Source organism: Hippocampus comes, unplaced genomic scaffold (assembly GCF_001891065.2).
Source record: "Hippocampus comes isolate QL1 unplaced genomic scaffold, H_comes_QL1_v1.1 scaffold105, whole genome shotgun sequence".
NCBI classification, from domain to species: domain Eukaryota; kingdom Metazoa; phylum Chordata; class Actinopteri; order Syngnathiformes; family Syngnathidae; genus Hippocampus; species Hippocampus comes.
The window spans coordinates 197,880-221,421 of NW_017806235.1; the positions used below are offsets into that span (position 1 = coordinate 197,880).

Below are 23,542 nucleotides of genomic sequence, written 5' to 3' on the forward strand. Positions count from 1 at the left end.
TACATTTTCCACGTAATGGGGCCGTTTCCAGCCCGACGAGATGCCTGACACAGGAACCATTAAAGCTCAAGTCGAAGCCGTGAGCAAGACGGTCCTAACGGGGGAGACAATAAAAGCCTTCGCTTGTAGTGACTCACAAAGCGCAGGATGTGATGCGTGAGGGCAAAGGAAGAAAGCTCCGCGACAGACCGAGACTGCCACCGCCAGACACCGGCCTGCTGATGTAACTGGTCAAGAATGAACACTCGAATGACGAAAGCCCGGCCCGAGGAAGCGACAATAAAACCAAATATAGATTGAAATTGTAGTCCCGCAGCAGCAGGAGGTTCCGCGTCCAAACCCAGAACCAAGAGCGGCAGCTAGCCACTATTCAAAGGCGGCCAACTTCTGTTTGGCGTTGGCAATATCAAAACACTTTTTAGCATTCACTTTCATATGTTGCTGGAAAAACGGGGGGGGCGGCGGTCAAACGTAGCATCTTAGACGCCTTGGGAATTTTGAACCGTCTTTGAAAGATTGATGATGCCGACCCGCTCAGTGACCGCGGTTACGGCTTGGAAGTGTTTTGATCCAAAGGTTTACTGTAAATGTAACTTTGCTACCAATTCAAGATAGGTCGCCTCCATAGGAACGGAACTTCAAAGGCTGTTTAGCTACTTTTACCAGTCAATCCCACTTCAAACGCCAGGAAAGCGGGGATGCAATATGACCGCGCAGGTCGGTCAAAGCTGAGCTTCAACGATCACTGCTCAATTTGCCACGGCCATCCAAGAGCCCATTTATCTTCGTTTCCTCTTTAGGGTTGGCATAGCTGACATTCCTGAGCAGCGTGCTCGGGATGCTTGCGCGAGACGTCACTTCATGAACAAGCGAACGCACACGGGAGCAGCGTTCCTGAGGTGTGTCGCTTGCGGCGGCGAAGAAATACAGCCGGTGCGTGGCCAACGGGACACGTACGACAAGTTTTTCAGGTCCCGCTCCAATCATTGGCTCCATCGCAAGGAGGGAGGTGGAAACGTCAACACAGTGACCAGTCTTTACCGAAGATCCATATAGTACAGGGGGGGCAGAATCCTCACCCGCCAAGGCAAACTTTCGCCTCACTTGTTTAACTTTTATCATGGCAGTTACATACACTACACTGGGGGTTCGATTCGCAGAGTAATTTTTGGAATAATCTATTGGATAATTGATTCTGAAAAGGTTTGTTTGTGACAGCCCTAATTCTTGACATCAAACGGCTCTTGTGATACAATGTCATGACACGTGGTGGCTCGAGTTGAAATTTGCCAACTCAAGTGAATTGGCACAGAAGCGCATTTTCTCGGGTTCATCAGACTCAAATCACATCAAATGTATTTTCACATCATCCAAATTCACACCTATTCACGCACTTGCATTGACTTAATATTTAATAGTGTCATGTAAATAGTTTAATTTGCACCATGACGAAAAATATGACTGAAAATGGAAGGATGGTTGTTTGTTTATATGTGCATTACGATTGACTGCCAACCAGTGCAGGGTGTACTTTTCCTCTCACTCAAACTCAACTGTGATAGACTGCATCACTTGTGACGCTAATGAGGAGAAGCAGGAGAGAGAAATTGATGCATTGCTGTTCCCATGTGCCTGACTACCTGGGAACTCGTCCGGGGTGTATACCACCTCTTGCCACAAAGTCAGTTGTGATAGAAGAGGCTAAACTGTAAAGAGAAGAGATGAATGGACCGACTGAAATGCTCTTACAGACCACAACATGACCCATGAGCCATATGTTGCCCACCAGGACTGGAGAAACATTATCAACAAAAGCATTGGACTCACCTTAATGTAATTTTAACCACCTCTGAGTTATTTAACAACCATGAGAGAATAATCCGGTGTCATAAATCATCAATAGCTGTGATTTCAGTGATCCTGGGCCTCCCAGACATCCTATTGACAATTAGCTCCGACGGCTAACAGTTCTGAGCACGACCGCAGTAAAAGAGTGACACGGCCGCAGTCCGAGGAAAGAAGTGCAAGTACTTGGCGGTTCTCTCTTTTTTCGACATTGCTGTACAATGGTTGTCTCCCAAGTGACGCCCCTCCCCTTATCCGATGTACGCAAATGAAGCAACCACGTCTCGCACAAACTCTCACAATCAAATTCCAGCAAGCAAAGTGAGGCAGAATCCTCACCCGCCAAGGCAAACTTTCGCCTCACTTGTTTAACTTTTACCAATGGGAGTTACATACACTACACTGGGGGTTCGATTCGCAGAGTCATTTTTGGAATAATCTATTGGATAATTGATTCTGAAAAGGTTAGTTTGTGATAGCCCTAATTCTTGACATCAAACGGCTCCTGTCATACAATGTCATGACACGTGGTGGCTCGAGTTGAAATTTGCCAACTCAAGCGAATTGGCACAGAAGTGCATTTTCTCGGGTTCATCAGACTCAAATCGCATCAAATGTATTTTCACATCGTCCAAATTCACACCTATTCATGCACTTGCATTGACTTAATATTTAATAGTGTCAGGTGAATAGTTCAAATTGCACCATGACGAAAACTATGGCTGAAAATGGAAGGACGGTTGTTTGTTTATATGTGCATTGCGATTGACTGCCAACCGGTGCAGGGTGTACTTTTCCTCTCACTTAAACTCAACTGTGATAGACTGCATCACTTGTGACGCTAATGAGGAGAAGCAGGAGAGAGAAATTGATGCATTGCTGTTCCCATGTGCCTGACTACCTGGAAACTCGTCCGGGGTGTATACCACCTCTTGCCACAAAGTCACTTGTGATAGAAGAGGCTAAACCGTAAAGAGAAGAGATCAATGGACCGACTGAAATGATCTTACAGACCACAACATGACCCATGAGCCATAGGTTGCCCATGGGGCTGAAGAAAACATTATCAACAAAAGCATTGGACTCACCTTAATGTAATTTTAACCACCACTAAGTTATTTAACAACCATGAGAGAATAATCCGGTGTCATAAATCATCAATAGCTGTGATTTCAGTGATACTGGGCCTCCCAGTGACATCCTATTGACAATTAGCTCCGACGGCTAACAGTTCTGAGCACGATTTATTAGCCAACTCTGGCAACTTGACCGTAAAGTAAAAAAGAAAAAGAAGCGTCAACCCCTCGCACCCACCAAACTGTCTTTAAAACAAGTACGGCATGTTTTTGATGAAATCGAGATAGCGTTAAGACGGGATAAACCACAAGTCGCCCACTGGGTGTCTGGACAGTTTCACCTGTCTGTCAAGTTTGCCCCACACTGGGCGATACTAGCCATTAGCTTCGTTAGCTTAGCCGTCTGCTTAGCTGTCTTCTACGATAATAAGTAGTGGAGAGAGGGCGCAAAAAGGACGACGACGGCGGTGTCTTCTTACCCTTTGTAATAGGCCTTCACCCGGACTTGTTGGGAATTCTCGCCGGGGTGAGACATGGTGCTGTCCCGCAACGTCGGCATCATTAGCTCAGCCGCGGTCAGCCAGAATTTACTGAAGCTCCCCTTCCGTCTCCGGCTCTTTTTTTCCCTTCCTTTTTTTGTGTGCGTGTGTTGTTAGTTGTCTACCACGCCCCGAAAACTGTATCTTGAAAGCTGAGTGGGGTTTAACGAGTGAAAAGCGAGGTGAACTGAGCCGTAAAAATGAAAAATAATCGCTCGCGTGGTTAAACACAAACTGACGCGGAAAGTAAAGAAAAACTTAAGGGGCCGCCAAACAACTCCCTACTGCATAGGCCTAGTCACGGACGACACCATTGTTGGAATGTTTGCGGGGGTGGCGCATAACTTAAAACCGAAAGACGGAACATTCCGTTTTTGTTATCCAAATATTTACTCATATCTGACAGCAAAATAAAAGTCATTAACACAAACTAATCCGGTATCTGCTTCAGAAATATGTCATATCGGTATAAAATATCGCCCACAGTTACCTCAGTTGAGTCCCAGTCAGAGCAGACCAACTATAGCTTTCATGTGGACGGTGTAGTTCACGCACAAGTCTCTGAGGTTGGACCTGAGAACAGATACCCGGAGGATATGTGCCGCATTCAACTGCGCTGGTGCAGAAGAAATGGCGACATTAAGCTAAAGCCAGAGCGTGTCATTTAGCGAGGGGGCTACTTTGAAGGAAAAAAAGTGCAAAACACAACACACGTGGGTTATGAAATGGGTTTGAAACCATCCCAATGGCATGTAAGCCTCCCAAGATAAGAGGGATTCGCGGTTATCGCATACAAACTTTGATTACTTTACCGTTTCGTGTGATTTACATTTTTAAAGGTTGGGACCAGGTGTGCATTAAAAAAAAAGTGTAAAATAAAGTTTGATAGCACTTAATTGGATAACTTCAGTTCTGCACATCTGCTGCAGTCGCCATGGCAACAGTTTGGCTGCAAGGCAGTTCACCTCAGACCTCTTATTGTTGACGGGAAGTCAATCCTCCACTACTACACAGCAACAGCAATATATGACTAAATGCCCATAGTTGATTGAGGTCATAGCACGAGAAACCTTTGACTGAATGGGGTGATTGACCGGAATCCAATCCCGATGTTAGATAACACCAAGAACATACAAAACAAGGGACAAATCCAGGTATTAGTTTTCCCCAAGGTCATCAGAATGAATGGCAGTAGTTGAGTGGAAGCCAACGCGTGTAATAGAACACACTCCAGGTATTAGATGACCCCGGAACTTCCTATGTTTTTTTGAGAATGCTGATTCCGGTTCGAGGCAGCACTGAGGGCATCTGAGGGAATTGGTGTACTTACATGGAAAGGGCCTGTGCATTTTAAAAGAAAGCAACTGATACTACCTGCCAGACTGTTTTTGAGAGGATGACAATCCATGTGACTAGGCAGTATCTGGAACATGTGAATGGGTGGGCATAGTTGAGTGGAGTTTAATCCGGGTATGAAATACCACCTGAGGCCTCAAAGACTTCCGATTGAATGGGCATGTCTAAGTGGAATCGAATCCAGATGTTAGCCAGCACCTAAGACCTTATTTTTTTTTAGACATTAAGCCGTGTAATAGACAGCACGGAAAACAACTAAATGGCCATTTTAATGCAAGACTGGCTCTTGCATTAAAATGGCCATTTAGTTGCAGTAGCAGTAGACATCACCTGGGATCTCTTCCATACAGTACTCAGAAGATGGCAATTCATATAGTCGAGACAACACCAAAGACCATGGAATAAACAGGTGTTGATTAAATCGAATTGACTCCAAATATTGGACAGAACCTGAAACCTCTGCACATTTTATTCAATTTCATTGGAAAGAATGCTAGGCAAGGTAATAGGCGAGGTCAAGTTGATAAGCTGAAACCAGCGCTCGACAGCTCGCATAGCCCGGCATGCCCACAATGCTCCTGGCAAAATTTTCAAATGTTACTTTTTTTTTTTTTCTCTCTCACAAGCCACATTTTGCACCTCATTAATCATTTTTTTTTCTTGTTATGTCTTGAAGCAGCTTGCCTCTATTTGCCGCCGTCAGCAGTCTATTTTCATAGCGCCTGCAGCCACGGCGGCAGTCACCTTCCCGTTCACCCACGTCCTCCCGGGTACAAGTGTGATCAATAATATTAATAGTAAAAATGATTAAAAGTGTTTGATGGCATACTACGTTATACTGCCGCTCGTGCCCACAAACAAATAATTAATCATCTGACCGAATTGTTTCATTCAACAATAAAACAGGTTTTAGGTGGTCAATCCAGGTGTTGACTGCACCAAGGACATTGCGGAAGAATGAATGTGCAAACACACGTGGGAGTCGGATGAGTTGTTTTCAAGACCAGTCCAGGCATTAGACAGGACAAAGGACATCGGAATGAATGGGCATAGTTGAGTGGAATCCAATCCAGGTATTAGACAGCACCACGGGACCATCCCATGTGCCTGACTACCTGGAAACTCGTCCGGGGTGTATACCACCTCTTGCCACAAAGTCACTTGTGATAGAAGAGGCTAAACCGTAAAGAGAAGAGATCAATGGACCGACTGAAATGATCTTACAGACCACAACATGACCCATGAGCCATAGGTTGCCCATGGGGCTGAAGAAAACATTATCAACAAAAGCATTGGACTCACCTTAATGTAATTTTAACCACCTCTGAGTTATTTAACAACCATGAGAGAATAATCCGGTGTCATAAATCATCAATAGCTGTGATTTCAGTGATCCTGGGCCTCCCAGACATCCTATTGACAATTAGCTCCGACGGCTAACAGTTCTGAGCACGATTTATTAGCCAACTCTGGCAACTTGACCGTAAAGTAAAAAAGAAAAAGAAGCGTCAAACCCCTCGCACCCACCAAATTGTCTTTAAAACAAGTACGTCATGTTTTTGATGAAATCGAGATAGCGTTAAGACGGGATAAACCACAAGTCGCCCACTGGGTGTCTGGACAGTTTCACCTGTCTGTCAAGTTTGCCCCACACTGGGCGATACTAGCCATTAGCTTCGTTAGCTTAGCCGTCTGCTTAGCTGTCTTCTACGATAATAAGTAGTGGAGAGAGGGCGCAAAAAGGACGACGACGGCGGTGTCTTCTTACCCTTTGTAATAGGCCTTCACCCGGACTTGTTGGGAATTCTCGCCGGGGTGAGACATGGTGCTGTCCCGCAACGTCGGCATCATTAGCTCAGCCGCGGTCAGCCAGAATTTACTGAAGCTCCCCTTCCGTCTCCGGCTCTTTTTTTCCCTTCCTTTTTTTGTGTGCGTGTGTTGTTAGTTGTCTACCACGCCCCGAAAACTGTATCTTGAAAGCTGAGTGGGGTTTCACGAGTGAAAAGCGAGGTGAACTGAGCCGTAAAAATGAAAAATAATCGCTCGCGTGGTTAAACACAAACTGACGCGGAAAGTAAAGAAAAACTTAAGGGGCCGCCAAACAACTCCCTACTGCATAGGCCTAGTCACGGACGACACCATTGTTGGAATGTTTGCGGGGGTGGCGCATAACTTAAAACCGAAAGACGGAACATTCCGTTTTTGTTATCCAAATATTTACTCATATCTGACAGCAAAATAAAAGTCATTAACACAAACTAATCCGGTATCTGCTTCAGAAATATGTCATATCGGTATAAAATATCGCCCACAGTTACCTCAGTTGAGTCCCAGTCAGAGCAGACCAACTATAGCTTTCATGTGGACGGTGTAGTTCACGCACAAGTCTCTGAGGTTGGACCTGAGAACAGATACCCGGAGGATATGTGCCGCATTCAACTGCGCTGGTGCAGAAGAAATGGCGACATTAAGCTAAAGCCAGAGCGTGTCATTTAGCGAGGGGGCTACTTTGAAGGAAAAAAAGTGCAAAACACAACACACGTGGGTTATGAAATGGGTTTGAAACCATCCCAATGGCATGTAAGCCTCCCAAGATAAGAGGGATTCGCGGTTATCGCATACAAACTTTGATTACTTTACCGTTTCGTGTGATTTACATTTTTAAAGGTTGGGACCAGGTGTGCATTAAAAAAAAAAGTGTAAAATAAAGTTTGATAGCACTTAATTGGATAACTTCAGTTCTGCACATCTGCTGCAGTCGCCATGGCAACAGTTTGGCTGCAAGGCAGTTCACCTCAGACCTCTTATTGTTGACGGGAAGTCAATCCTCCACTACTACACAGCAACAGCAATATATGACTAAATGCCCATAGTTGATTGAGGTCATAGCACGAGAAACCTTTGACTGAATGGGGTGATTGACCGGAATCCAATCCCGATGTTAGATAACACCAAGAACATACAAAACAAGGGACAAATCCAGGTATTAGTTTTCCCCAAGGTCATCAGAATGAATGGCAGTAGTTGAGTGGAAGCCAACGCGTGTAATAGAACACACTCCAGGTATTAGATGACCCCGGAACTTCCTATGTTTTTTTGAGAATGCTGATTCCGGTTCGAGGCAGCACTGAGGGCATCTGAGGGAATTGGTGTACTTACATGGAAAGGGCCTGTGCATTTTAAAAGAAAGCAACTGATACTACCTGCCAGACTGTTTTTGAGAGGATGACAATCCATGTGACTAGGCAGTATCTGGAACATGTGAATGGGTGGGCATAGTTGAGTGGAGTTTAATCCGGGTATGAAATACCACCTGAGGCCTCAAAGACTTCCGATTGAATGGGCATGTCTAAGTGGAATCGAATCCAGATGTTAGCCAGCACCTAAGACCTTATTTTTTTTTAGACATTAAGCCGTGTAATAGACAGCACGGAAAACAACTAAATGGCCATTTTAATGCAAGACTGGCTCTTGCATTAAAATGGCCATTTAGTTGAAGTAGCAGTAGACATCACCTGGGATCTCTTCCATACAGTACTCAGAAGATGGCAATTCATATAGTCGAGACAACACCAAAGACCATGGAATAAACAGGTGTTGATTAAATCGAATTGACTCCAAATATTGGACAGAACCTGAAACCTCTGCACATTTTATTCAATTTCATTGGAAAGAATGCTAGGCAAGGTAATAGGCGAGGTCAAGTTGATAAGCTGAAACCAGCGCTCGACAGCTCGCATAGCCCGGCATGCCCACAATGCTCCTGGCAAAATTTTCAAATGTTACTTTTTTTTTTTTTCTCTCTCACAAGCCACATTTTGCACCTCATTAATCATTTTTTTTTCTTGTTATGTCTTGAAGCAGCTTGCCTCTATTTGCCGCCGTCAGCAGTCTATTTTCATAGCGCCTGCAGCCACGGCGGCAGTCACCTTCCCGTTCACCCACGTCCTCCCGGGTACAAGTGTGATCAATAATATTAATAGTAAAAATGATTAAAAGTGTTTGATGGCATACTACGTTATACTGCCGCTCGTGCCCACAAACAAATAATTAATCATCTGACCGAATTGTTTCATTCAACAATAAAACAGGTTTTAGGTGGTCAATCCAGGTGTTGACTGCACCAAGGACATTGCGGAAGAATGAATGTGCAAACACACGTGGGAGTCGGATGAGTTGTTTTCAAGACCAGTCCAGGCATTAGACAGGACAAAGGACATCGGAATGAATGGGCATAGTTGAGTGGAATCCAATCCAGGTATTAGACAGCACCACGGGACCACTGTTGTTTCTGAGATCTGTTCAGTAATTAGACAGCAGCAACAACGGGAATGAATGGGCATAGTTGAGTTGAAGCCAATCCTGGTATTAGATCATCTCCCAGGACCTTTGGGGTTTTTTTTTTTTGAGAGCTTTTTGACGTCACCAAGGATGTGGTTGACGAATCAACGTGTGTAGATAGATGGAAGCTATTCCACGTCGTTGACCGTATGTGGGACCACTGAATGAATCCAGGTACACAGATGTTTGACTGAACAAGTAATATGGGATAGTTACATACCAACGAGTACAGGTGTTGGACTGGACAAAAACAGTTTACAGGAAAAATGTTTTATTTGGAAAAAGCTGTCAAATGATGGCAGCTTGTTTACACATATACAAAAAAAGTATATATATATATATATATATATTTTGAAACGTTGCTATAGTCTTAAGTGCCAACGAGTACATGGCGGGAAAAAAAAAAAAAGACTTCACTGAAAGTGTTCAATATAATGTGGGGAATGTGTTAAAAAACAACAAACAACAAAAAATGGAATGTTTGAGGTGCGCTAAGATGACAAAAAAAAAAAAAAAAAAAATAGTTCCAGTTCTTGTTGGTGAGGCCATGTAAGCAGAGAGGCACTGCATAGCTGACAGTGAAGGCTGATGCTAATAAAAAGTGGAAAGTGAGAATAAAAAGGACCGTACGTAAAAAGAAGTGTAAAATAATAAATTAAAGGTGAGGAGTGCATTGACGCGCAACCTCAAGGTGCGCTCTCTTGCCGGTCCTTGTCTACGGCTATCGAGCGCACCAGCTCTTCCACCCAGCGCACCTCGTGCGCCACCTGCTCGGCCAGAGCCTCGTAGCGGTTCTCCAGGCGTCCGAACTTGCGCTTGAGCGCGCCAGCGGCCTGCGCAGCTCCGCGCGCATCCTCCTGGCTCTTCTTGCGCTGCGCCTGCGTGCGCTGCAGCTCCTGGCGGACGGTGCCCAGCTGGCCCGAGATGCCGCGGCTCTCCTCCTTGTACCAGCCCTCTTTTTCCTCGTAGATGGACAGAAGCGCGGCCACGTCGTCGCGGCAAGAGCGCCGGTTGCGCTCCAGCTGGCGCAGGCCCTGCTCGGCCGCCGCGATCTCCTCCAGGACCTGCGAGAAGCGCTCGAAGTTGACGTAGGTGTTGTTGGGCGGCATGCTGGAGTGCGACTTGATGGTGTACTCCTTCAGACGCGTGGTCTTCAGACGCCGGCGCTCCGGCTTGTGCTCGTGGTCCTCCTGGCGCACGTTGCGCCGCTTGATCACCTGGACAACGCCAAAGCAGCAATGTCAGTCGGTTGTAAACTCCTATCACAATCTCATCTTGTATCAGGAGGGATAAAACGGTAAACCTGGGATGATGCAATGAGGTGCAGTGAAACACTTTATTTTTTCTCCCTTCCCCACCACCAATTTTGCTGCTGTAGACTGCAAATTTCCCCAGTGTGTGGGACAAATAAAGGTTATGTTATGTTTGCGATAACATTTACAATAACGATGGGGAGGGTTACCGTCGCTACCGTATTTAGAGTCTCCCTCTCGCTCTCTAATATTAGTCATATATATTTCCAACAGTGGTCCACAGCAGTGAAGGAAGATGGTACATCACCTTAATCCATGGATGTTGAAGACTGTCATCAATGGTCATTCTCTTCCTGCAACGGAAAGTCAAGTCAGAAAAAGACAGCAATGAAACGTGAAGAAACAAAGAGATTGATTTGGTCTGCTACTTGGGATCTTTGACCAGCAGGCGTCGTATGAAATCTTTGGCCAATTCGCTGGTGTTGCTGAAGTATTCCTCGTCAAAGTCGTAGTTGACCGCTGAGATGTTGGTCAGTGTCTCCTGCTTTGTCTCACCCAGAAACGGAGAAGCGCCGCTCAACCTGCCGGGAAACGTTGGACGCTTTAGAGGATGACAGAGTGAAGCGGTTGAATGCTTGTTCGCATGTTCGCCTTGTGGGATACGACGACACTTACAAAATGTACGTGATGACGCCGATACTCCTGCACAGAAAAAAGAAAAGATGGCTTGAGAATGTCACATGGGAATCCTCACAATGCGCGTGTGGGTTTAAAAGTCTACCTTAAATCCCAAAGATGCACAGAATCACATAAGACGAGTTAAAATACATCAATAAAATATACAGAACCAATCCCAATGTTCAAAGACAGACAACCCTAAATCCTAAACATGTGTACATATTTAAAGCACGGGATTTAATAGGCGTACCATCAACGCCATAAAAGTTGCACATGTTGAAGTAAAACGACCAAAAGTCCTATAAAACAGGGTCCGACAATGCCGGTGGCCCAATGGCCCAGGGCCAAAACATGACTGTGTCGGGCCACCTGAAGTTCGCTGATGCTGGCTCGACCTGGGTGGCCCCCGTCTTATCTACGTGCATATCCAAGTCACACAGGATAAAATACGACCACCATAAATGTCGTTGAAATTGTGCTGCCTTGAAATAAAACTGCTGTGAACCCCATAAAACGTATGCGGGTGAAAACCAGCCTACTGTAAATCCCGTCAACGTGTCCTCTTACAAGAAGAGCAACGCAAATGTCTTCATGGATGGGAATGTGTACGGTGAGGCGCGGAGTCACAGAGCAAAGCAGGTTGTTGTCTTACCACATGTCGGCCTCCAGTCCCAGCGGTTCATAGTTGACTATTTCTGGAGCTGCAAAGCACGGAGGAACCAAGATGTCAATGTGAAGCAGATGTGGAGACCGCACAAAGTCGCTCACTCGGCAAGAAACTCAACACGTTGGGAGGAGGGGGGGGGGGGGGTTATTGAGCCGCTAAACCCACCTACGAACTCGGGCGTTCCGAAAATGTTCTTGAACTCATTGCCGGCTTTGATCTGATGGGCGATGCCAAAGTCGATGAGCTTTATCCTGGGATTGGGAACATTCTTGTCCAGCAGCATTATGTTCTCAGGCTGCAACGCAACACAGCAACAACGCTCAGCGTTCGTCCACAGCACGGCCAATGTTTTACATGACAGTCATACAAGTGCAGAGAGACCGCACAGATGCAACTGCATCTATGCAGTAAACCCCTGCTTATTCAAGAATTATGAGGCTGGATATCCTTTAAAGTTAGTTTGGAAAAGTTAACGAGGCAGTTTTGAGTTGTTTCGAAATGTTCCTTTTGTTAATTCTCCATCGACGTGATTGTGAATGCTTGCTATTGGTGCCTTGCGATTGGCTGGCGAGCAGTTGGATGACGCAAGTGTCGCCCAATAAAGTGCCGAGTGTCCGTACCTTGAGGTCGAAGTGTGCGATGCGCTTGGAGTGCAGGTAGTGCACACCGTCCAAGATCTGCTTGAGGAACTGCGTGGCTTCCTCCTCGCTCAGAGACTCCTTCTCGGCGAGAAAGTCAAAGAGCTCACCGCCGGACACCAGCTCCAGGATGAGGATGACATCAGTCTTGTTCTCGAAGATGTCGTGCAGCGTGATGATGTTACTGTGCTGGATCTCGCGCAGGATGTTGACCTCGCGCTCGATCTCCTCGCGGCTCACGCCCCGCCGGCTGGACGACAGGCGGCGCTTCTTGATGAACTTGGCGGCGTACTCGCTGCCCGAGCTCTTCTCCTTGCACTTGCGCACAATGGCAAACTGACCGCTGAGGGGAGAAGGCAACAGCAGTGTGTGTATGTTTTTTTTTTCATGTATAATGCCACCACAAACCCAGCCACTGGGGGGCAGTGCCCTCCCCTGGGGGTGCACTGTTCCCCAGTGTCGGTCCCAGGCCCGGAGAAATGGGGAGGGTTGCGTCAGGAATGGCATCCGGCGTAAAACTTTTGCCAAGACGACCATGCGAGTTGGTAGGACGGTTTACAGGGGCGGATGGAAATTACTGACTCGCTGTGGCGACCCCTGAATAGGGACGTGCCGAAAGGAGAAGAAGAAGAAGAAGAATGCCACAACAGAAGAGTATAAGAGGATAAGAAGTGCGCACGCACGCACGCACACACACACACACACACACACACACACACACACACACAAGATCCGAACAGCATACCTGCCCAGCTCCTCTCCCATCTCATAGTGCAGCTCCACATCCTCTTGCCTGAAGCCAGCCATGACGTGTCGGCTACACCAATGCTGCTGGCCCGGCTGCCTTTCTTTGCGTGTGTCAGTTGTGTGTTACACTGCAAAGACGTGATTACATACTTAAAAGAAAAGAGCTGGCTCGAGGCAACAACATCCAAATTGACATCACGTGTTCTTTCGTTTCTTTCCTCCTTATTTGGCCAGCAGTATTGAAGATGATGTCAGCGAGCCCCCTGCATTCCAGTCCTACTTACATCATCTCCTTGCCAATCAGTCTCAGTTAAATGGACTACTATACGGACATTTGAACTATTTTCTACAAACGGAAAACTGAGACTGAAAAGGAGCTTTGATTGAACACAAGAATGACAGTGACTCGCAAATTTGGATTGGACATAGTATTGTGACTTTAGGATAGGAACGGATAAACATAAAAATAGCACGTACGCGTGAAGCAAAAGCATCATGGAAATTAGAGGAAAACAAGTAATATTCGAATTACAAACCTCTTTTTGTGGTGGCGGTGCTGGTTATGGAGTGGGGGTTGAGAAAAAACAAAAAGAAACAGTCGGGACTCAAGACGGTAGTTAGCTTAGCTGACCAGCTAGCTTGAAGGAGCCGCTGAAAAGCACCGATTGGCGGTCATTGAAAAACGCTCAATAAAGTAAAGTTTGGGATGGAATTTAACCCACCCAAAGTTATTTTCGAGGAGATACTTACGTTTGTATTGGGTTAGTAGTGCTGCATTCCGATCAAATTAACTGACTGTGTGAGTTGAAGTATAACCGGGCGAGTGATACAGTCACTGAACTTCCGTTACGACTTGTCAGAATAAAAGTCCTCGTTAAGGTAGTCGGAGCGAGAACAGCGGAGGAATGCCTTCAATAATACTCATACAAATGGGAAGTTAATTAAATTATTAAATACATCGGAGTTTTATCTTAACATTTATTTTTTCTTAATTTTCCTCATAAAGTATCTTGTTCCGAAGGATGATTTCTGCCAAGTTCCGGCGTTGCTGTAAGAAACCAATGCAGGTATGACTGCCAGAAGGGAAAACATATGGAATGATGTCATCCGCAGTTTTAACGCCGCAGTGAGTCAAGCGGTGCCCGCGACGCTAAACTTCGAAAGCAATACTGTACGTATGACGCACAGATTAGATTTTTCTACAACATAACCAATAGAAAGACAGACCATACTCTGAAAGACATTGTCGAATTTAATAACAAATGTACCATTAAGTTCCACATTGTCATGTTAAAAACATGCGCAAAAAGCTAGTTCCCTGACCGGGAATCGAACCCGGGCCGCGGCGGTGAGAGCGCCGAATCCTAACCACTAGACCACCAGGGACTGATACCGAGTGTAAGGCATGAGCGATATGAATGCATAAATATATGGGACAAGTGCTTACTGCACATTTTAATAAATTGATGTACAAAAAAGGCGATCCTTTATTTTTTTTAATCACTTAGAAAACTATAAACTGTAATAAGTTGTTAACTAAAAGGCGGTGTATTTTCTTAAATTAATTGATTCATTGTATTTAATCCTTGAGAACTGTAGCATGTACAGTAATTAATTGTATTTAATCCTTGTGAACTGTACCAGGAAACATTTCCGGGTGGGGCGTCATTCAATGGGCGTGTCTTCGGGACAGCTGGTGGTGGGGTGTTCACTTCCCTGCTTTCCGTTGGATGGGGGTCAGAACAACAACATAGCTGCCCGGCCTCACGATGACGGTCCCCGGCCTCGGAACAATGATCTGGGCCGCTCTTTTAGTCATCCACCAGGTGGGTGGGCGACACTTACGCCGACTTTTTTTTTTCCTACCAAACATCACTCCTCCCCACCGGTGGGCTTTGTGTTTTTTTCCTTGTGCCCGGCGACGAACATTTATCTAACCACATCATCGTTGATCAAAAAATAAAATAACGCAAGATTCGCATTTTTGCTACTCGCTTAGTCAAGTCTGACACCAGTTGACAACTTCGTAGCATCCTGTCAGCGCCATTGTAACCGTGTTAAGCGATGTTTTAAATGCATGTTAGCAATTAAGTCATTTTGGGTGGTAGTGGCTAGCTAACGCCGCTAGCATCCGAGCTAAGAGTCGCCTCTGCGGCGAAATGAAATTTGACATTTACCGACATTCGAGTCAATTTCTGTGAGCTGATTCATGCCACACGGCCTTCTGGTTGTCCAGTCATGTTGAATTTTTTCCCCTCACCTACGCGAGGGGGCTATTGAGGGGTGTCCATGTGTTCCATCACTACCTTTTGTTACTAGCACAAATGCTAATATGAATCACTCATTTCATAACATCAGCCTGCAATTCTAAAAGATAAAATATCTCTTAAGTCTTGGTTGGGCTGTTGAGACACATTTAGTGTACCTAACAATGTGGCCCGTGAGGGTACAAGGTTGTTTTCCAGGAGTCACTTCGACGTAAACGGACATTTTGGGTGAATAATAGCCAAACGTGGTCAAATAGTGGCTCCTTGAGATACGCGTTGAATTCATTTCGCGACCATTTTTAACTCAAAACACTCGTATCTCAAATCCTGTTTTCTCCTTGAAATATATTCCTTTTATCTATTTAAATCCCCCCCCCCCTCGCCCTCCCAATAGAGGTACAGCACTGCCTAGAGCTTGAGTGGGGAAATGTACGATCGTCTGACCTCCTTTTCCAGCTCCTTAGTACAGCACTAATATTAGTTGTCTAATATATACACCCACACACACATATGACAAAGGATATGAGTTTTTACCAAAGTGCGGCCGTTGTGACACAAGTCGAGTTCACTGCCATCATAAAGTGTTCGTATCTCAAGTTTGAATTCGGATCTGGCAAAACTTGAAACGTTGGACGACTCAGATCTCAAGGCACCACGTTTTTTGTTCTTGTCCTCCCACGTACACAGGTGGCAGCGGAACATGGCATGGCTCATTTCAGCGATGACAACAAAGGGAAGGACTACTGCATCTTCTTTAACTCGCAATGGGCACGTCTGCCTCAGGACCTCAACAAGGCGGTGAGTAATTGAGGATCGCTTTGATACGCTGCGATCGAACATCAGCGTTTCCCCATGTATTCGCAGTCGCGTCTCCAGATCTACGACCTGACCACATCGGTCTTGTGCTCGCCCGCCGACGTCCCGGAGGGCGGCTTCCCCAACCGCATCGCCATGGTGATGAGGGGTAACTGCACCTTCTACGAGAAGGTCCGCCTGGCACAGATGAACGGCGCCAAGGGCCTGCTCATCGTCAGCAAGGACAGACTGGTAACATCAATCAGATTGGAGGATTCCAATTGAATGCGGCGCCTGGCAATTTGCTTTGGCTTCATTTCAGACGCCACCAGCGGGAAACAAGACTCAGTACGAGGAGATTGACATCCCCGTCGCGCTGCTCAGCTACTCTGACATGCTGGAGATAAGCAAGGTGAGAGCCAGTCTTCCATCATGCATCATTGCAACATACCTAGTCAAAAAAATAAAACATCAAGTCTCATTTACAAATGAGACTTGACGTCACGCCCGAGTTGACTCATTCTGTTTTGCGTGGTAGATGTTTGCCAAGGGTAGACTGGTGGCCATGTACGCTCCCAAAGAGCCGGTGCTGGACTATAACATGGTCATCATCTTCCTCATGGCTGTGGGAACCGTCGCCGTCGGTGGCCACTGGGCCGGCAGCAAAGACCGCAAGAAGTAAGTGTGGATGTTGCGGCGGGGAGGATTGGTCGCAAAAGCAGTCGAAGAATTCAGCGACTAAAGTGGCGGTCAGCATCACCTGAAAATCAACTGCTCTCCCCCCCCATAATATGTACCTTGGATCCCTCCTTCCACACGCAGGCGCTACATGAAGCACAAGCGTGACGATGGGGCGGACAAGCAGGACGAGGAGACGCTGGATGTGACTCCCATCATGATCTGTGTGTTTGTGGTCATGTGCTGCAGCATGCTGGTGCTGCTCTACTTCTTCTACGACAGCCTGGGTAAAAAAAAAAAAAAAAAAAAAGCAGACACGAAACAAGCCATGAAGTACATCCCAATAGATGTCCTTCCACAATTTGATCTTTTTTGCCCTGGTTGCAGCAATTTGGGTGATAGCCATTTTCTGCCTGGCGTCATCCGTGGGGCTCTACAGCTGCTTGTGGCCTTTTGTGCGCCGCTTTCCTTTCTGCAAGTGCAGGTGAGACAAAGGACGCCGCCCTCAAAATGCAATGAAACATGTTATGTGTGGGTTCGCGACCAAGACAACAAAATAATAAAGAAATAAAATTGCTTATGTCAATAGTTTAAAATTGAAACATACTCATAACTATGACCCCAAAATAGAGGACCAAGTCGCCGCTTCGCAACATGCAGAAAATGCCCATCACTGTTTACAAAGATACTTACAAAATGTCCCAAGCGACTGCATCTTTAGCAGGTATGCACCGATACAACTTTTAGTCCTGTACTGTGTACTCACCAAAAGAATCGCAACTCACCGCCACCGCACGAAACTCGTTGCTTGCCGGTCGGTGGCCAAGACGGCAACTCGCAGGGTGGCTGTCTCCGCTGCCGCCGCAGAAGGAAGTTGCAGGCACCTACACTGATTGTTAGCCGTTTCTAAAGCCACACAAACACCGCTGACATGACTCCAAGCCAGAAGGTAGACAGTATTTCATGCTGGTGATTGATGTGGTCTTAGTGCACATGATATTAGGGAGTGCAGATCATGTACAAAGGTACAGCATCAGCACTGATGCCCGATACAAGCGTGGTTGTGAGATGGGCTTTTTTTTTTTTTCTTTCTTTTTCCCTCCACGCAGAATTCCGGAGAACAACCTTCCCTACTTGCACAAGCGTCCTCAGGTGCGCGCCCTGCTGCTGTCGGCACTCTGCGTGGGCGTCAGCATCACCTGGATGGTCTTTCGCAATGAGGACCAGTGAGTATAGAGACACTTTCATACACAGACCAGTGGGGAGGGGTGAGGTGGGCGGGGGGTAATGCCCCGATGGGGACGTAACAGGAATTACCGCCTTTATGCAGAACCAAGCGAAGTTGGAATATGACTTCACCAACCGGCTATCACATGATTTGCAGAAAGCAGACATAGGCTTTGTTTCTGTGTGTGTGTGTGTGTGTGTGTGGTCCAGGTGGGCTAATTTGCTGCAGGACACTCTGGGTATCGCCTTCTGCCTCTACATGCTCAAGACTGTCAGACTGCCCACATTTAAGGTACTCAAACGTCAACATATCATCAAGCTATTCACTGAAGATTTTTTTCCTTCCTTCTACGGCAGGCTTGCACTTTACTACTGACGGTGCTCTTCGTCTACGACGTCTTTTTCGTGTTCATCACGCCCTTCTTTACAAAGGTAGCTTTACGGATGCCACCTCGTTCTCAGCTGTTGGTCATGTCACGCGTTCCTTTTCTCTGCGCAGAGCGGCGAGAGCATCATGGTGGAGGTGGCGGCAGGCCCTTCCGACTCAGCCACACACGAAAAGGTCAATGGTTTTTTTAACGCTTATATATATCTATATATATAAAAATTCCGAGCTTGATTTTGCTGGTTTGGTCCGCAGCTTCCGATGGTGCTCAAGGTGCCGCGCTTGAACTCCTCACCCCTCGCCCTATGCGATCGGCCCTTCTCCCTGCTGGGCTTTGGCGACATCCTGGTGCCAGGTGATTTAATGACACCCCTAAATCTAATTGTAGACCTCCACCAAGGCCTAACTCTTCACCAAAGTGACCCACACTACTTACCGTATCACGGATAGTGACGCACGACAGACTGACAGCACTATATATTTTTTTTTCTTACTTTTAATTTTTGGTGTGAACTGTCTCGTTGGTTACGATCCGAATCAATACGAAATACAAAGTCAATCTGAAACAGTAATAATTGGGTTTCAGATCTTAAATTATTCATACAGCTGTAGATTAAAAAATACGTTGCCTATTTTTTTTTAATTTGAATTAAAAAAATATATTTTAGTTGCTTTTCAAGTCATAAAACTATCTATTTTTTAAAATTCAAAACAGAATTTGTCAATTCTAAATCAACTTCGGATTCATGGACACCCTGCTATTGGTATCGTTTGATTTTTTTTTTTTTCTCTCCCCTTCTCCCCCAGGCTTGCTGGTGGTGTACTGCCACCGCTTTGACATTTTGACACAGTCCTCCAGGATCTATTTTGTGGCCTGTACGATTGGTACGTAATTACCAGTCGATACATCATATGACAGGGCCATTTTTATTATTATTTTTAACGACAGTCCCATCTCCGCTATATTTAGCGTACGGCGTGGGCCTGATGATCACTTTCGTGGCGCTGGCCCTGATGCAGATGGGCCAGCCAGCCTTGCTCTACCTGGTGCCTTGCACTCTGCTCACCAGCCTGGCGGTGGCGCTGTGGCGAAGGGAGCTCTCTCAGTTCTGGACCGGCAGCGGATTTGTGGTGACTACCAGTTTGATATAAGCGCGCAACAACAGACAATACTTTTGACTCGAGGAAAGAAAAATCACTCTAAATAGAATAAAGTTAACTTTTTTTATTTTATTTTTTTATACATTCCAACTGCTTGTTTCTTTTTTGGGGGGGGTTCTATCTAGTCTGCTGCTGAGGGCTCAGCTGTCTGTCAGTGTCACTGCAGGTATTCTGTCTGCTTTGTTACCTTACACTCAATTTTTTTTCCCGCGATATTCAGAGCCTCCATTTTGTCAATTCTTAATGAAGCATAAAGACAACTTTTATCGGCGCTGCTGTTTGTTTTCATAATTTTTTTGCGTGAAACAAAAATACAGAGCAGACTGCAAATTTCACTCAAATTGACAGTTGGGAAAAACATGAATAGATATCCTAGTGATTGACAAATAAGTGGGGTCCACAGTGACAGCAGATGCCACCATTTTGAGGAATGACATAAACTTGGAGGTACATGCTTTTCATGGGACAGCAATCATTTATTCTTGATTGGAAATGAGCGCGTTGACTTCGTAATGTGTGACGGCTTCATTCATGAACGTCACGGTCATTTCATTTGTATCCCTCGCAGCCTGCCATAGCTCTCGCTCCCATCAAGTGTACACAAACAGCGGGGACCCAACCCGAGGGGTCAGCGGGCGCTGACGCAGCCAATCACGGCCAAGACCCCGGTCCGCCTCAGGACATGCCCCTGGCTGAACACGAGGAAAAGCTCAACTAAAAGCGCATGTGTCCGTCTCAAGTTTATTTTCCGTATCGTGTTGCAACACACGTGGACGTTAAAAGGGACAAAGGAGAAAGAGGCGCCGCAATGTGTGTTGCTACCTCACTTTTTAAAGGGAATGAGAGCTAGGAGGGAATATGTTCCTAGCCCAGGCCCGACACGCCCCAGCGCTTGGCTCACGACAGCATTAGCTCACATGTATCATTGCTGTCCAACAAAAAGCGTGGATCTCCACATCTGAATTACGTTCAGTATCCAGAAAAGATTTGAGTTGTTTTTAGATTAAAAAAAAAAAAGACATTTTCAGTATTTCAGGGAAAAAGAAAGTCCAACAAAAAACACAGCTCTTTAAATTTTAAATTAAAAACAATTACTGCCCCCCCCCCAAGAAAGTTAAGATATTTTGAAAAAAAAAATCCAACCTGAAAAAATCATCAGATTTTTTATTTTTATTTTTTGGGATGTTTTTCAAGGAAATAATTTTCTTAAATGCTAAAGTCAATTTTTTCTTTTAATTTTTAATCCAAAATACAGAGAAAAATTTCAGGGGGATAGTTAGAATAAGAAACCAAAAGCCCAAATTGTGGATAGAAATTGCTACTATAGCATAACAGCTGTGGTGCCATTCATGCGTCTCGTGACACGAGTGTGAGTTGGTGCAATCACGGTTGTCGACTGAGCCAAGCTTTTTTTTTTTTTAATTTAAATTCCTTTTTTGCTATGTATTATTTTTTGTTTTGTTTTGCATGCGGTGGTGTGAATTCTCTACCTAGTATTACAAATGAATTATAACCTATAGTGCAGACTTGATATATTGGGTGGAGCAAACATTTTTTAAAAGTAAATAAATAAAAATGTAGCACTTTGGATCCCCACAGGAGTCATTCAAGTTACAAGAGATCAAGTTAGATTGTATGAAACATTTGCACAACTCATTCTATACAAGATCATTTCTGTGTTTTTAATGTACATATTCCGGATGTATATATGATGTGCTATATATGCTGGAGCAGGGGTCACCAATTCTGGTCCTCCTGGTCCCCCCCCCCATCCACAATGTTTTCGATACCTCCTAAAATCCAGCACACCCGATTCAAATGATTAGCTCATCAGAAGCATGATAATCAATCGGGTGTCTTTGAGGAGGGAGACCTGTAAAACTCGCTGGATCCGGGCCCTCGAGGACCAAAGTTGGTGACCCCGCCCCCGACTGTATAGGTCTTAAGACCGATGTACTCCTTTCAGTTGTGTTCAGTGCCTCCATTGAGGACAACATAGAATGAAACGTTGACTTTTGCAGTTGAATAAATAAACACTAAAGGCTTTTTGCCGAAATATCTTTGATCTTTTTCTTGTTTTCTTTACATCCCACATTTTAGTTACCGGGTAAGAAAAAAAATACTCTGGGCTTAAAACAAATCTTTTAAATGTATCCAAAAGACTAATTAAAAAAAATTTATTAATTAGACATCGTTTTGTTTGGTTGAAAAACAAAATTTATCAACAAAGTTTTCAGTTGTTTGTCAGATAAAAAAGGAACAAAACAAGCCCCTAATTTAATAGAGAGAGAAAAAAATATCTCCATATTTTGTGATTTTAAAATGTTCTCATATTTTAGGTGTTTTTCAAAAATAAATCAGCAACATCAATTTTCCTTTGTTTTGGCTAATAATCCAACCAAATCAAGTACTTAGAAAAAAATGTAAAGGTTTCATTGAATTTCAGACAGAAAAACAAAAGCATCTCCAAATATTGTACTTTCTTTATTTCATGTTTTTCAAATAGAATAAAATATCTATTTTCTTTTTGTTTTGGATTTTTAAAAATGCATTTAACAAAAATATTTAATAAAATTAACTACCATAAAAAACAAATACCAATAAAACAGTAAAATCTTTTTCCTTATTTTTTTATAAATAATTCCATAGCCTATTAGCTAGGGCACAACTATTTCAATATGCAGCAGTTTTTTTTGTTTGTTTTAATTCAAAAGCAGTGCTTGTTCTAAACTCTCCTCTGCAGTAGCTTCCATGCACCATTAAATTAAAAAGCTCCTAAAATGCAGTGTTCATTTGCAATCAAAAATACATTTGTCCAAAAAAAAATATTTGGCAATGTAAGAACATGAATAACATGGAGCATAATATTTTCTCCACTGTGCAAAATGGCTCCTGCGCTTTCCTTTTTTTTTTTGTTTTGTTTTTAAACTCTTCATCTCACGCAAAAATGTTTTAAGAAAAACACATTTGTGTTCAGTACCTCAAAGAGGACTTCCAGTCTTTCCACTCCTCAGTCCAAAATGGCGTGAATTAAAGGAAGATCACCTTCTCCGTCGGCTTCTCCAGCACTTCCTTGGGGAAAGGGGGTGGGACTGGGGGCGGGGCCTCCGCACCACTTCGGGGGTGCATGAACGACTGTGATATTTTCACGCTGCTGGCATGCCCAGATGATTCATCTACATAAAACACATCGCAAAAGGAAATGAGAGTTCAGCTGGGGTCCAGATCCGCAGCCACTTGAATGAATGAATAAATGTGTACACGTACACACCTGTACCCGAATGGGAGACGGCCCTCAGACTCCCTCCTTCCTTCCCCGTCACTCTGATGGGCACGACCTGGCTCACGTCGATGGAGGCTGCAAGCACAGAGATGTCAAATGTGTCCAGTAGGTAGACGGACAGATGACTAGATGGGCAGTCGATACAGTGATTGACAGTTATGATAGATAATACATAGAAATGATGATGATGATGATGAAGATGACCTGCGCTGTGGGCCCTCTGATGCGCCGCCCTTAGACGGAAGCCTCGGTCCTTGCCCTTGGAGATGGTGGCCAGCTTGGTGGGGATCTGCTGCACCACGCCGGCCACCTTGTGCACCTGGTTGGTGGTGCTGACCAGGTGCACGGGCAGTTCGGGTTTGGCCGCCGGAGGGACGCTCATGCTCTCCTTGCGCGGCGGGACTTTGGGCGGCGTCTCCTTGTTGCCGTCGCGGGCGATGGCCAGTAGGACGTGCGGACGCGGGCTTACGCTGGTCGGGCTGTTGGCGAGGCTGCCCCTGAATGACTTGTAGCTGGAGAGGTTGATGTACTGTGGAGGAAACATGTCACACAGCTCATGAACATTTACACGTGTATATATATATATATATATATATATATATATAT

The 23,542-nt window shown here is 45.1% G+C and overlaps 4 protein-coding genes and 1 non-coding gene across 14 annotated transcripts in view; 1 reads left to right on the forward strand and 4 right to left on the reverse strand.

The window, feature by feature from the left end:
- prkci (protein kinase C, iota) overlaps window positions 1–6,948 on the reverse strand; it is a 26,878-nt gene extending 19,930 nt beyond the window's left edge. The window contains exon 1 of one of the 2 annotated variants that reach the window (XM_019856716.1): window positions 6,585–6,948. In XM_019856716.1, the coding sequence (XP_019712275.1) occupies window positions 6,585–6,667 (83 nt within the window). In that variant the 5' untranslated portion in view covers window positions 6,668–6,948. Of the gene's footprint in view, window positions 1–3,400; window positions 3,768–6,584 lie in introns of those variants that run through there. The other variant, XM_019856715.1, reaches the window with a different exon arrangement.
- Window positions 6,949–9,642: 2,694 nt separating this feature from the next.
- On the reverse strand, window positions 9,643–14,005 carry dapk3 (death-associated protein kinase 3). 3 transcript variants are annotated; one of them, XM_019856719.1, is made up of 10 exons: window positions 13,891–14,005; window positions 13,680–13,791; window positions 13,139–13,270; window positions 12,376–12,736; window positions 11,921–12,050; window positions 11,741–11,789; window positions 11,086–11,112; window positions 10,839–10,991; window positions 10,718–10,763; window positions 9,643–10,374 (listed from the first exon to the last, which is right to left on the reverse strand). In XM_019856719.1, the coding sequence occupies exons 3-10, from the start codon at window positions 13,198–13,200 to the stop codon at window positions 9,844–9,846; spliced, it is 1,359 nt and encodes a 452-aa protein (XP_019712278.1). In that variant the 5' UTR covers window positions 13,201–13,270; window positions 13,680–13,791; window positions 13,891–14,005; the 3' UTR covers window positions 9,643–9,843. The 3 variants fall into 3 exon arrangements, with proteins under 3 accessions (XP_019712278.1, XP_019712277.1, XP_019712279.1); XM_019856718.1 differs by having other exon boundaries at window positions 13,139–13,268; window positions 13,677–13,791; XM_019856720.1 differs by lacking the exon at window positions 13,680–13,791 and having other exon boundaries at window positions 13,139–13,268; window positions 13,891–14,003.
- Window positions 14,006–14,454: 449 nt separating this feature from the next.
- Window positions 14,455–14,526, reverse strand: trnae-cuc (transfer RNA glutamic acid (anticodon CUC)). The gene has a single exon. It is a non-coding gene; the product is annotated as a tRNA-Glu (tRNA).
- A 285-nt stretch (window positions 14,527–14,811) lies between these two features.
- sppl2 (signal peptide peptidase-like 2) lies at window positions 14,812–20,670 on the forward strand. 2 transcript variants are annotated; one of them, XM_019856877.1, is made up of 17 exons: window positions 14,812–14,966; window positions 16,095–16,205; window positions 16,272–16,454; window positions 16,525–16,614; window positions 16,741–16,880; window positions 17,025–17,167; window positions 17,268–17,364; window positions 17,990–18,106; window positions 18,154–18,164; window positions 18,329–18,399; window positions 18,465–18,539; window positions 18,607–18,669; window positions 18,748–18,847; window positions 19,300–19,377; window positions 19,463–19,623; window positions 19,779–19,819; window positions 20,222–20,339. In XM_019856877.1, the coding sequence occupies exons 1-17, from the start codon at window positions 14,910–14,912 to the stop codon at window positions 20,229–20,231; spliced, it is 1,548 nt and encodes a 515-aa protein (XP_019712436.1). In that variant the 5' UTR covers window positions 14,812–14,909; the 3' UTR covers window positions 20,232–20,339. The 2 variants fall into 2 exon arrangements, with proteins under 2 accessions (XP_019712436.1, XP_019712434.1); XM_019856875.1 differs by lacking the exon at window positions 19,779–19,819 and having other exon boundaries at window positions 14,813–14,966; window positions 20,222–20,670.
- A 1,619-nt stretch (window positions 20,671–22,289) lies between these two features.
- Window positions 22,290–23,542, reverse strand: part of arhgef18a (rho/rac guanine nucleotide exchange factor (GEF) 18a) — a 9,847-nt gene continuing 8,594 nt past the window's right edge. Inside the window, exons 16-19 of one of the 6 annotated variants that reach the window (XM_019856773.1) lie at window positions 23,141–23,465; window positions 22,931–23,011; window positions 22,759–22,829; window positions 22,290–22,713 (exon numbers count right to left, since the gene is read on the reverse strand). In XM_019856773.1, coding sequence (XP_019712332.1) covers window positions 22,684–22,713; window positions 22,759–22,829; window positions 22,931–23,011; window positions 23,141–23,465 — 507 coding nt within the window. In that variant the 3' untranslated portion in view covers window positions 22,290–22,683. Of the gene's footprint in view, window positions 22,833–22,924; window positions 23,012–23,140; window positions 23,466–23,542 lie in introns of all 6 variants that reach the window. The other 5 variants (XM_019856772.1, XM_019856771.1, XM_019856770.1 and 2 more) reach the window with 5 other exon arrangements.